This window comes from Radiomyces spectabilis (assembly GCF_025331425.1).
Source record: "Radiomyces spectabilis strain NRRL 2753 chromosome Unknown BYT42scaffold_2, whole genome shotgun sequence".
Taxonomy (NCBI): domain Eukaryota; kingdom Fungi; phylum Mucoromycota; class Mucoromycetes; order Mucorales; family Radiomycetaceae; genus Radiomyces; species Radiomyces spectabilis.
The window spans coordinates 2,077,714-2,091,149 of NW_026251927.1; the positions used below are offsets into that span (position 1 = coordinate 2,077,714).

Sequence of the window (13,436 nt, forward strand, 5' to 3'; positions counted from 1 at the left end):
TGGAATTCGCCGCTTCGGTTCTACTTTTCATCTTTTTTTTTTTTTTGCTTCTCCACATTATCGCTCCGCAAGAGTCTCCGATTAAGACACCCAATTAACGCAACAGGTCACAGGCGCCCATTGTAAGTATCATTGCCGAAGGTGGAAGAAAAAAAAAAGAAACAGGGACAAACAATCTCCCTGTGTCTGTACAATATTACATTGAGGGGATTGTTACACGACGTAATCACGCCGAAATAAATGGCTAATAGGATCTCAATTCGTCAATGACAAAATGATGAGCCGCATATTTCTCTCTCTCTCTCTTATCTCTTTTTGTTTTCGAATTTTTCTATTTGAACTTTCGGTTAAGTTGCTTTTAATATGTCACAGCGGTGGTCAATTGACCACGATACATAACACACCGTTGTATATGGCACCATGCATGGGATAATGCGCGACATGCAAAAAAGGCAATTTTGATCTCTCAACATATGCCTATTTACGTTGATGTCGTGGATCCGGCCAAATTCAGATGAACCGGAATTCCATCAAACCAATTCATTATCACTGGATCCATCCTTGTATCTATTTGTATATAGTAGCACCTGGTTATTTACTCATAATAAATAGCAGATCATGAGCTCACGCGTTTGTCCGTCTACCCAGCTCCTGTATAAATAAACCTGTCGTATTAAATGTATCAAGAGACCATCTCAAAGTCTCCTTGCATACCAAAAAACTCTTGACTGAATAACATGCTCCCCGACTGAGATATAACGAAAGCAAAGCGGATTAAGTTTTTGTCAGAGTACAATTTTTATTGGTCACTACAGTGGAACTCTTTGACACATTGATGAAATTTTCAACATGTCTGAACGTAACGTGATCGTACGACCGCAATCCGGTCTCGAGATCATAACATTCTCTCCTTCCGCGGTTTGATATTTCCATTACTTAATCGGCAGGTGCCAAAAGTGATGGATATCATATGAATTTTTTTTCTTCGTACAAAGATGGCATAAATAACGGCACTGGTTTATGGTCATGAAATATATGGGTTTAAAGATTGTGTATCCTTATAGTACTAGTATTATTATTATTGTTATTATTGGGTGAGGCAGTTATCAGCAATGAAGAAAAAGCACATGATTGAAACATTATTATTGAGAGCGTTATTCAAATAATGATATAAAAAAAAAAAAAAGATAATCTAAGATGATCTTGTACCATTTATATTGCCACCACGGGGTTGTTGATGGAGCCATGATGAATCTTCTGGGGGCTGATATCGGTCATTATGCTGGGATCCATGGCGGTCATCGTTGCCAAAATCCAACGATATTTGCCAGTTTTGGCCGTTGTGATGATGACCTTGCATTGGGTGGTATGCCATGGCTTCATTTTGTAAACCCATCATATCCGGCGGAGGCATGTCATGATGGCCTTGGTTATGGTGATCCGATAAACCAGCAATGCCCGATTCGCTGTCAGAACGAGGGTATTGATCCACATAACCATTATGCATTGGCATAGATTTGGGATGCGTGCCATCTTCGAGAATAACGGATTCTACGCGCTCGGAAATGGATCCCTTGGAGCGGTTACGTCGTAGCATATTCGGCGAAGAGACCAGGGTGGCGGTGGAAGGGGTGGTGGAACCGAACGAGTTGTTGTGATGGGTCACATCCGGTGGTGGAGGCAATGGACCCAATTGGAATGCAGGAGGATCAGTGAAGCTAGGCTGGTTGATAGGTACCGCCACGGATTTCGTGTATTGCAAGTACTCGCTGGACGCCTGGGAATTTTGCATCATCAATGGAGGCGAATTGGGGTAGGTTTCCAAATGTTTGCCGTTGGACAAGAAATCATGTGATGGTTGGTTCATGGTAGCATCGGCCTGTGCATTGTTCGGCTTGGGGTGGAAAATAAGGATGACAAGGAACCAAGTAATAACGGAGCACATGTTGACTAAGTACGTCCAAACATAAAAGATGATCAGCACTCATTGACACATGCATAAGATGCAGCATGAATACATACTGTTACAGATGAGGAAATCCGCGGAGAATTTGTGTACATTGAGTGTCTTTCTGCCAGTTAAACCGTCCGCACTGAGAATGATGAAGGCAAGACCGTCCAAGAACAAGACAATGGCAAGTAATAGGTTCAGCTCTTGGAAGTATCGGATCTTGTGAGTAATGGAACGGGCATTGCTGGATTCACGAGAGTTGCTCAGCAACTTTTGGAAACGGAAATGAGACACCACTCCCAGACAGGCGACAAAGAAGAGTTCTGTTATGCAAGCAGTTGAGAACTGAGTGTCAAACATGCATCATGTATCAGGAAACTCACCAATGCCGTATGCAAGCTCCGGCATAATTTCTTTCCAAGTCGGATCGTAAATATCTCTTGAGAAGTTATACTGCAAGACGGGGAAAGTGATGAAACTGATAAAAGTCCTGTAACAGAATTCAGGGTGAGGAAAAGGCAACAACTGATTGGGCCAAAAATTTATCGCATGAAGAAAAAAGACTTGATTGGGTCGATTTTTTTCCCCTTGGGCATCCCTTGTTCCTCATGTCATTATCGACCCAACTTACCATGCAATGTAGAATAAGAATTCCTTGCTACTCATGAAGCTGGCTTTGGCCACGGAATTAGCCAAGTAATTCCAGAAACATTGCAGCAAGAGAAGAGTGCCACTGTAAAGGAAGGTAGATCGTTAGATCGTCAAGATCTTCATCCACATTCGCATACATTGCTAAAAATAGAAATGCATCCTGTTGCTTACGTTTGAAGCGAAAATCCTATGCAGAGGCTATAATCTGTGATAAAGTTAGCACGGGTGGATTGGGAAATGAAAAGCAACGACATGTTTTTTTTAATATACCTGTTGGAATAACAAGATCCTGATCTGCTTTGGTCCACATGCTCTCGGGTTTGGTGAATATGTGTCCAAACACACTGACAAATCCTTCTTCGTACTTGATCTTACAGGATGTAACGTCTGTAAACAATATATTGTGACGATTATTAATACTTGTTGCTTTCGGACAAGTAGAAAACATTTACCATAATACAGTTGAAACGGTAACATAAATAGTACTAGTAGCGTTACTATACTTTTTAGTTCACCCTGTCGGAATCGGCTCGGGCTGAGACACTTGAATCGATCCAATGTCCAAACACGATAGAGGTACCACACGAAAAGGTATGATAGCGATACCATTCGTTCTAATGGATGGTCAGTGAGCGAGTGTATTGCATGGACGCATCCCAATATTTCGGTCATCTTACGTAGAAAACTAAAGTCACTCAGATGGGTCATTGTAGTAAAATTAAATGACTGTGACTAAACGAAAGAAAAAAAAAAGATAATAAAGGAAAAGAAAAGCTTCGAAGGATAAAGAGCACTGTGAAACCAGGATTCTTAAGGTAAATTAGATATAGGAGGAAGTAGGTCAAAGATTAGCCAAGTGGTAGGGGTGGGCTGGATGAAGGGATAGCACCCACACACACCGTCTAGGAAAAATAGAAGAGCAAAGAGGAGTAGGTCAGTATCCAATGCATTAAGGAGACTGTGACAGGTTACAGCGCTTTTTGGCAACTGCATGCCTGCCCTTATTAACGGAAGAGGAAGCGAACCATTAAAACTATACAACACTTTATATTTCATAGGTCCAATATGGGCAAATACACATATCTGTATACGCATGAAAAAAAAACATTACCAATGCATTATTTGCCTTTTTGTTTGAGCGCTTGGTCCTACATTCAGGGAATGGTTCACCTGCTTTTCTCCACTCAGCCTTCAACGGTGGATATTTCTCGTGGCTATACATAGAAAACCATCAACGACAGGAGGCAAATTTCACTTGAAAGTTAACTTGCTTCGCATTTACCGTTAAATGTCGACAAATCATATTGGGGCTGCTGAAAAATAATTAGCCATAAAGAGTGTTCACTTAAAAAATCAACAAGAACATACCAGACTTCGAATCGATGAAAGAGTGGCTCAATAACTAGAAAACACATGATTTCAAAACTTTGGCGCATCATCCATTACGTCGTGTCATTAAACAGATGACGGCATCCTTGGATGGGTTTCATGGCAAAGAAATCTCGGAGCTGCGGGGTACACTTTTCCTTGGACGCAGGTATGGGAGGTTTTCTTTTTTTTTTTTTCATTAGGAGCATCTCCACAACGGAAAAAGTAAAGAATAGACAGAAAAAAAGGAGGCAAAGAATTGGAAAGAAACTTCTAAAAGTATCTGAATGAATATATCAATGAATAGGTGGACAGTATTCATTCCAACAGTTAACGCGGATTATCCATTGAATATCGAGTGAGGACTTGGGGTCAGTTGGGACCATGTCAATGACATCTTTATTTCGCTTGCCCCCCCCCACAGCACGGTCAAAAATGATTCAGTGTCCGAAACATCCAGCTATTGTTGTTCCTCCGCCCCCGTGATTCCTTTGATGGAGACGATCTTGGACAGCCCAGCTTTTTTAAAATCATAGAGAAGACCCCCGTTTCTCAGATAAACGGCGACAACTCCTTCACAATCTTGTTTGCAGGTATAATTCGCTCATGATACATTACCATAGGTTGCTATTGCCCGTAAGAATGGCTGATATATTGCTACCAAGCACACACAACAAGCAGTTTAGAAGCGTACACTGTATAATCGACAATGCATTGACTACTGGGTCAGCATATTAATGATTCAATTTTAATTGCAGAATGTGGTTCGATCGTAACGCATGAATTGGCAATGCCCTAGCCCTATGCTGCCTTTTTTGCTTGCTTAAACTTACATGAAATCAGGGTCCATGTGCACGTTAGGAACATTACCGATATGTTCATTCATGCCTCAGATTGGATAGTAAAATACAACCTGTACGAAATACAAAAGCAACGATTACCATCGATTGAAACCGAATCAGTGCTTAGATCGCGTAATCGTACCCAAAACGGGTAAATAAGTCGAAAATAGTGAAGTTCTACTCAGATAGCCTTGTTGTACCACCGTAAATAATGCCAACTGATTTTTGCGTCCACTTGCCTTTACTGGAATGAAGTAAACAATCTGGACCTTTTTTTCGACTTTTCTGCACCTTGATAATGTCATCAGGATGTCTGATTTCTCAAACATTTCCCGGCTTATTTGTAAAGAAACTCATCCGTTATATAATCGAGGCTATGATCTTTACCGCATATATTGCCCGTTCACGTTTTTATTTACAACATGAGACAGTCGTTGTCATCGCTTCTTTTATTATTGACGTGTTACAGTAGGTATCAATCGTTGGCAGTTGCTCAACGAGAATGAGTATCAGGCTACAATTATCAAAAATCGGGATGCCCAAAAAAAATCTCGGCCAAACTATTCCTAAGGGGATCCTCATGAGCCATATGGTTCTGAGCCATAGTTCGCTCATAAGTTCAATACACGACGTGTGACCTGATACATATCATTTGAACTGTTAAAGATGGGGTATTAATCCAGCTGCACGAGAAAACAAATTCCTCAAGCTTTCTGCTAGCGGTATGAAGTATTGATAATCAGTTCCATGTAGGGGGTATTTATTTACGTCATCGCATAATCCACTGTTCTCCCCTCTTCATGCCATAAACTGAGATGGTCATGAAGCAGCCTTCATTCTCAGCTTCTCTTATTATCTTCCTGTACATTGATCGTTGGCGCTGCTGACGGTCCTCTTTGAGGAGCCGATTTCCCATTTCCCGACGAGAAGCATAATTAAACTATGTACGATTACAATCATTTGAAACCCATCAAGATCGAAACGCGCATAGGCTTTTTAACCGGATAAAGTTTTTCTGGTTTTGAGAAATAACACCTTTAATATCGCTATCGGCGGCACCTTTGAGATCCTGTTTACCACAGTAAGATCGTTATTTGTTTGATATTCGGCGTTGATCACAAATATTCCAATCTTACCGGAGACTGACTTTCAGTAAACAGATACGAGGATTCGAACGTGTCAAAGGGATGGGTGATGCGAATCATTGGCAGTTTTTGTATTTTGAAATCAAGCAGCGTGAATTGATATATGGTTACAATAGCGTCGCTGCGATAAGAATCTGAGCAGGATAAGGTGGATCCGAAGCGCATGACACCAGGCAGGTACCTCTCTCTTCCCATGTTCATGAACAAACTTTCTGCGGTTAAAAGATATCATATATTACAGTAAAAAAAAAGAATATGAAGCTGTGGTAATGACTATGGAACAAATGCTGATGCTTGAATGGAGTCGTCTTTATACGGATCGGGCTCGATGCGTACGATGCTCAGGAAGTGTGCGGTTTCTTGGCGGATTGACCGGGGTTATTTACATTATCCGAAGGTGCATTCATCACTCTAGAAGCAGCCATAAACCTAGGAATAATAAACCAATCAACATCACATTGATCACTGATCCATCTAATCTGTAGTTACATTGCTGAATGAACGCTTGCCATTTTTCTGAATGAGGGCACCTGATCTGCTGTCACTTTGATGTTGCTTTGAAGACGGGTGATGTTTTTTTCTAACTGTTCAAGTTGTGAATGAAGATTCGCATAGTGAAGTTTCTTTGAGTTGTAGGTGGCTGATTTGTTGGATTCATGGTGTTCCATGGTGAAGCGACACGAAAATCACGCACACTGAACAGTTTCCTATTTTGACGCGGTTATCGAAAAAAGTCTGATTGGTCAAAATCACCGTGCAACACAATCAGAAACTTTTTGAACCCAGCTCACAAACAAAGCGACCCAATTTCCGTTTTTGTTACGCCCTGAAATAAAATAGTTCCTTTTCCTTGATGGAGAAATGAAGGCTTAAAGATATTTGAAGAAATTTGAAGATAGTAAGCATCCGTGACCTACTCGCTGTGAAATTGTTAAGGCTTAACCATCAGCACGGTTTTCAGCGTGCCAAAGATAGCGAGAAATTCACCAACAACGGGGCACGGGAGCCTTCGCTGTGAAACGCTGAGAAATCGCAGAGATCTTTGCAGGAAATCAAAAGTATGCCAGCTTTGATGCTTGTTGCCACGATTACTAGAGATTGCATCTTTTTGGTGTGCACTTCCGAGCGGATGTATTTTTTATTTTTATTTTCAGGACCCTAAGGGCATCCCCTTTATATAAAGCGCAGCGGCATGCTCCACCCTCTGTATGCGGCACTTGCTGTCCTTACCGCCAGCAATCGAAATCAGGCATCCGCAGCAAGACAACGTAAGCATGATATACGCTTATGATTGTTTTGAAGCATAAGGGTGCTCCCTAATGTAACAATGTGGGCAGCCGCAAGGGAGAACTTCCGTGTTGCCAACAAAACTGAAGTAACATCCTTCATCAGCAAGTTCAAAAACGTCGAAGCAGCAAGAAAAAAATTGTAAGCCTGCCTGGCAAGTAAAGCTCGATGGATGGGCTTGATCGAAAATTAAAGGGTCCTAGGAGACGCCGCTGATGCTATGTTATACTGATGAATCCGATTTTCGGATTGCTAAGGAACGAAAGTGGGCTCTATGCCAACAATGGTCACGAAATTATCATGTATGTGAAATGTCGCAAAACCATATTACCTAAGAGCAGAGATACCAATCACAGACTGATCGGCTGAAAACGGGATATCATGACAGGATTCATGCATTTGTGGCGGCAAAATCGGGTACAACACGGACTGTCCGCAGGTATGAAAAACCTTAATTGACGCATGGACTGCGGCAGGCCATGGCGGTACGTCTCTAAACTTGATACTTTACTTTTCTTGCACTATTCGTTCCGTGGACGTCAATTTAGTAGGATTTGAGACTTCCCGCGTCTTTTTATATCGAAATGGGGGCTCGTTAGAGTTGATTGTTTTCAGAGTGAAATTTTTTTGTTCCCTTTTTTAGGATCAGGGTTTCAGATTGAATCAGTGGCCCAAACCAAATTCAGAGAAAAGAGATATGAGACTATGCAAAAAGGGTTCATAGGGACGTTCCACTACAGGGAAACGCGTATAAACAATAACAATGAATTTGATCCAACCGATGGGACTGCACATTTGTCAAGATTTTGGCATAATAAGGGTTCTGGCCTTTTTCCTTTTCCCTTTTTTTCTTTTCTTTCCTCTTTAGTTTTTTTCAGTTTTTACTGCCTTTTCCCGCTTTTTTTTTCTGATTAACTGCCTTAACTGCTTTTTTTTATTATCTCTATTGTTTATAACGTTCTTATCGTTTTATTGATTTAACATCTTTTTACCTTTTTCTAACTCTTTATCATGCCTATGAGCATCGAACATACTGTCGAATCAACGACCCGTGAGCAAGCGGTCTTCAATATGAAGTTGCTGCAAGCTACTATTAAGATGAAGAAACTTACGCTGGAGGAGAACATTCAAGCGAAAAAGCGCACCAGAATGCATCGCACGGTGCGAAAGCAGTGGGTGAGCGCAACCACGCCGTTTATCCGTGTTAAGCGCGGCAAAGACTTCGATGACTTCAAGTCATGCGGCGTGAAAAAGTTGAAGACTGCGGGCGAAGGTGACTTTCAAAAACATCTCAGCCATCTTTGTTGCATGTGGACGCGAAATAACTGACACCCCTTTTTCTTTGATGATTTTACCAATTTCAGACCCCGCCATGAGCGAAGCTCCCAAAGGTACAGTAGAAAACGAGTTTGCCATTGATCCCAGTTACTAAAAATTTTAATTTATTAGTGGAGACTGAAGAAGCTGACGAGGAAGAAGGAGAAGAAGAAGAAGATGTATTTTTCGACGCAATGGAGATCGATTGGACCGAAGGAGAGGACAATGACGTTTGGTTCGATGCCATGGACATCGATGATCCCCATTGGTTGGCCCTCGGAGTTCGCCTGAAGGAAGTCGACGAAAAGATCTTAAAAGAAAAGGCAGAGGACGCCATGGAAGTTGATTTGATGATAGAAGGTGGTTGGGACGAGGTAGTTTTTCCGTCCGAAGAAGTGTGGACGATGCAGCAGTCCAAGTTGAAAGAAGAGCGACAGGTGACAGCGGCCGACGACACTGATCGCACGATGTCCAAGAAGCGAGCAAGGGAAACTCAAGAAGAAGTTGAAATCGAAAAGAAGAAACAATGTTTCGACATTCCCGGCTGTCCCGAGCTGCCAGACTATGAAGACGGGGACTTTGATGGTTGCGCTCCCGCCCCAACTGCAGAAATCCAAGGCGGCTATGATCCGCAGGAACAGGCAGAAGGTTTCCTCGATTCCCTCCTCGGACGTGCAGAAGAATCGCTGGAAAAAACGCATAATGCCCAAGGAGTCGTCGAGGAGAATGAGATCGGATCAGAAGTTGAAACTGATGGCGACACGGAAGAGGACGAAGAAGATGACGAAAATGATCCGCAGCAAAACGCAGACAGTTTCCTCGAGTCGCTCCTCGGAAGTGCGCAAAAAGTAGTGGATGAGAGTGGAATCGGATCAGAAAGTGATGACGAAACAGAAGAGGACGAGGCCGATGATAGCGTTATTTTCGAGTGAAGGGGTAGGACAACGAAGGCACACAGTCAAGGCATCAAAAGTAAGTCCAAGGCACCAACCTCTACGCATGAAAACTGGATTTAACCCGGATATTGTTTATCAGCTTTACAATAATCCTCATGAACTTATGCCGAAAAGAAGGATAAACAAAGCAAGATCGAGAACCAGTGATGCAAAGTAAGTGAAAGTAAACCATCTATCCATATGAATCGCCATATCGTAAGTATCAAAATAGATTGAAGATCATAACAGTTTCAACCCAGTAGCGTGTCAACGCAGTAGCAAGAGTACGATCAAGAAATCTCGTTCCACAATCACACGCAGCCACATAACAATAGGAGGTAAGTTTACAACAACTGCTCAAACAGCTTCAGATTTAAAGTAATCTCTGCAGTGTCAATATAGCCACCCTATTGCGTTATCTATGATTACGATTCGTACACCAGGGGTGAAGGGATATCTGTGGAGCCGCTGAACGAAACGAAATATGGGTGGTCACCACGCCAAAAATTTGAATCGCCGTATCAAGCTCCAAAAACAAGAGACCGTGTCCTGCCCGATGTTGGCTTAGTAATCGTGTGTTTTAACGATCGTGTGCTTTATTGATCGCGTGCTTTACAACAAGTTCCGCGTCTTCCAAATGTGCACCACCTACGACCAAATATCATCAGGAATCAGTACGATTACGATCAAATTTGCTTATACACACGCGCAGTCATCTACAATCGGAGGTAAGTCCATTACAACTGCTACAAGCAGCTGCAGGTTCAAGTTGATCGGTGTAGTATCGCTATAGTATTCCTGCCATTATACATGCGATAAAGAATTTGCAAGCCGACAGTGAAGAGTTTTTTCCTGTCGTGGAACGAGGACAACGAAAAGTGGACGATCAACATGCAAAATCAAATCGCCGCATTCTAGGATTATCAAGAAGGATCCGCGCCGTGTCCAATTTTCGCTCTGCGTCGTCCATCCATTGACAATACACAGCAAGTCGCCCATCATTTCGCAAGAGCTTGAATTTCGGTCTTTCTCCGTAATTCCGCTCATGGCGATCTTCATCTCGTCGTCCACGCAACATGAATCTGCTGTGCATTCGGAATTTTCAATGACACTTGATTCCTGGCTTAAGACGTAAGGCGATCTCTAGTATAACGACAAGGAGAAACAATCCTGGGGTCAATCCAAGCATATAAGTAAGCAACCTCTCTTTTTTTTTTTGTCTGTGAACTGTAATAACCATAGCGTCATAAATTTTAGGGATAAATATGTATCAAACTGACTTTGTCAAGACCCTATCTGACAGCCATGGCAAGTCATTTGTTTGCAATATTGTACATAGTAAGTAGCTCACATTCAAGGTTTCTGCAGCATTACTAAAAGTTTTTTATGCAGTTTTCATTTGAATAGGGCACCATGGCTACATGAAGAGAGAAAATAAATAAAAAAGAAAAAAAAAGAAAGGTTTTGCCGGGCGTGGTAGGGATCAGGTGGAGTTTCTAAAGTACGGCAACGTCGACATTAGTCCTGCCAAGAAAGTAGTCCCGCGTAAGATCTCTCCCGCGCGTACCTACCTTGCGGTATCTGGTACGGACAGTTCTACTGACAGGTTCCGAAAAGAAGTTGTGGCGAAGTGAGTTGCAAGAGGTGGGGGTGTCGGGGGTGTCGGGGGTCCGGGGGTCCGGGGGAAAAGAGATGGGGTAAAAAAAATGTGTAGAGAAGGAACAAGAGGTGGATAGGGAAAAGAGGTGGGATGGTAAAGATGTGTAGGGTGGGGAAAAGAGGTGGAGGCGGGGGCGGGGACGAGCTCACTTCAAAGCGATGGATACTTTGGGATTTGGACTGGTGTGAATTTGTTTCCATCGATAGATGCCTGCATGTTGTAGGATGGCAACAGAGAGACAGCGAAAGATACAGACGGCGGTGGGACGAAATTAGACGTTGCAGGAAAAGGGGACGAGACCTGATCCCACCACAGGCTGGAAGACCTAAAAAAAGGTAAAAAAAAAAAAAAAAAAAAAAAAAACCATCGCCATGGTGCCCATTTAGTTTAGTCATTATTTTGCTTTTCTTTATTCCCTTTTTACTCTTGACATGGCTGTACCTCACTTAATAAACTGGTTTTATAAAAAAACAGAAGCCAGTATTTATAAGTCTATATACGGGAACAAAAATTGGGCATCGGCGAGTCAACATAATGAGAAAAACGGATCAATGGGGGAGAATTGGTCAGCTCAAATCTGCGATTGACACATCTCAAGATTGACATTTGGTTCATCGGTACTTAGGATAGCAACCTGCAGTTCCATCTGCTTCCAAAGGGCGTCCTGTAATTTTGTTTTGGGCACAACGGAGCTCTTTGTAAACGGATTCATCAGTCTTGCAATTTCCATCAACTGATCCCTAGACATATGTATGTAACGAATCGATTCCAAGGCGGGATATTACATGAATCATATCGTCCTCAGTCATGGTCCGCTCAACAGAAAACCACAACTCCATTACGCGAAGTGTGTATTCATACCGATCATTTTCACTGTTGAATGCTGATACTGATAAATGATCGTATGAGCACATCTCCATGCAGCACCTGCCTTGGTACGCAAAATGCATCGCTTTTAATTATATTTTGCAGCAGTTTTGACCAAAGCATGACGAGTACGTCATCTCCCATGAAAAAGACGTCGCGGCACAAAAGAGTCATACCAGCAATGTAAATTTCATCTTTTCGGTACGATTGTGATATATGAGAGAATTTAGAACAAAGGAGACAATGAGAATCCTTTGAGACTCTTGGATGATTTTATTTCGATTAATGTGACCTGCCTATTTATACTTTAGTCTTGAGTCGGAATTAATAATTATCAGTGAGCAGTCCTCGGTTATAAGGTGTATTAGGCAGGATCCACATGCTGTGATGTGACAGCTTTACCCGTATGATTTGATCTCGGCGATAGATCCAAGTTATGGATGAAGAGGCTCAATCGGTGTTCTAATGAAGAAGCTCACTCAGAATGGAAACATGTCTAGATCTCGATCTTTCCTGTTTGGGAACACCAGTCTAGGATGGATAATACGACAAGTAGTGGATATACCACAACGATGATTTCTCATCAACAAATTTAACAAAACCGAGTACATTGTCGGGGGCCATGTTATCCGTGATATAATCAACGCATAGGTCGCTTAAACTATCGAGCCAAAAATACGAACTGAGAGCTAGCACTTCCAGGACATTCTTGTCGGTGAATGTTCCGTGTTTTTGGCTGTAAACATACTTCAATGTTAGCTGAAATGCTTCAGGAGTAATATAAGGGTTGTCTTCCAACTGTAGAGTGATTTTTTCGGCAGTGTTTTCGCAAAATTTGCCTTCAAATAGAACGCGAAAATACGGTATCTGATCCAGAACCAGTGTATGGAACTTGTATTCCTTGTCCCAAGCCGGCACCGATACGGTAATGTCGCTTCCAATCCCAGCTTTTAGACCACGCTCGAAGAAATGATCGCTCAAATTGAGTAATTGATTCAGTTGACCTACCATTTGTCGTTGTGATAAGAGAAAAAAAGTAGATCTTTAACTCGGTTAAATCGAACTATAGTAAGTTCAGTTGTATCTCCGAAACTTGCTGATTTGACATATAAAACAATGAATAACAGTTATGCAGCTGGATGCATCATATCTGATGTGCGGTTAGACGGCACCACAACAACGAGTATACAATAAAATGCTACGTGCAATAAAGATGTATCTAAGGATAACAATCCAACAAAGCGTCAATCGAAACGGTCAAAAAGTCATCTAAAAAATGTCATATGGCCATTTGCAACAATACGGTACGTCGAAGTTCAATTTCAAGTCTTCCTAATTGAGTCCATTTATTCAGTGGACAGTTATTTTTTCCCACCTCTTTTTTCAGGAGGAAATTATTAGCCAAAATGTACT

General features: G+C 42.0%; 4 protein-coding genes across 4 annotated transcripts; 1 reads left to right on the forward strand and 3 right to left on the reverse strand.

Moving 5' to 3' along the window:
- Positions 1 to 1,151: 1,151 nt before the first annotated feature.
- Positions 1,152 to 3,679, reverse strand: BYT42DRAFT_557249 (uncharacterized protein). Its single transcript, XM_051566871.1, has 9 exons — positions 3,628 to 3,679; positions 3,280 to 3,504; positions 3,055 to 3,216; positions 2,873 to 2,989; positions 2,774 to 2,807; positions 2,583 to 2,684; positions 2,335 to 2,441; positions 2,023 to 2,274; positions 1,152 to 1,950 (listed from the first exon to the last, which is right to left on the reverse strand). The coding sequence occupies exons 2-9, from the start codon at positions 3,308 to 3,310 to the stop codon at positions 1,193 to 1,195; spliced, it is 1,563 nt and encodes a 520-aa protein (XP_051427486.1). The 5' UTR covers positions 3,311 to 3,504; positions 3,628 to 3,679; the 3' UTR covers positions 1,152 to 1,192.
- Positions 3,680 to 6,199: 2,520 nt separating this feature from the next.
- BYT42DRAFT_557258 (uncharacterized protein) lies at positions 6,200 to 6,627 on the reverse strand (the record flags this gene model as incomplete). The annotated part of the gene is made up of 2 exons (XM_051566872.1): positions 6,200 to 6,386; positions 6,447 to 6,627. Coding segments are annotated over 2 exons (269 nt in total), but the record flags the coding sequence as incomplete, so codon positions are not given.
- Positions 6,628 to 8,111: 1,484 nt separating this feature from the next.
- Positions 8,112 to 9,818, forward strand: BYT42DRAFT_199281 (uncharacterized protein). The gene is made up of 4 exons (XM_051562510.1): positions 8,112 to 8,517; positions 8,609 to 8,635; positions 8,694 to 9,533; positions 9,597 to 9,818. Exons 1-3 carry the CDS (start codon positions 8,256 to 8,258, stop codon positions 9,491 to 9,493), a joined length of 1,089 nt encoding a protein of 362 aa, XP_051427488.1. The 5' UTR covers positions 8,112 to 8,255; the 3' UTR covers positions 9,494 to 9,533; positions 9,597 to 9,818.
- A 2,736-nt stretch (positions 9,819 to 12,554) lies between these two features.
- On the reverse strand, positions 12,555 to 13,034 carry BYT42DRAFT_610765 (uncharacterized protein; the record flags this gene model as incomplete). The annotated part of the gene is made up of 1 exon (XM_051571424.1): positions 12,555 to 13,034. The coding sequence occupies one exon, from the start codon at positions 13,032 to 13,034 to the stop codon at positions 12,555 to 12,557; it is 480 nt and encodes a 159-aa protein (XP_051427489.1).
- Positions 13,035 to 13,436: the final 402 nt, after the last annotated feature.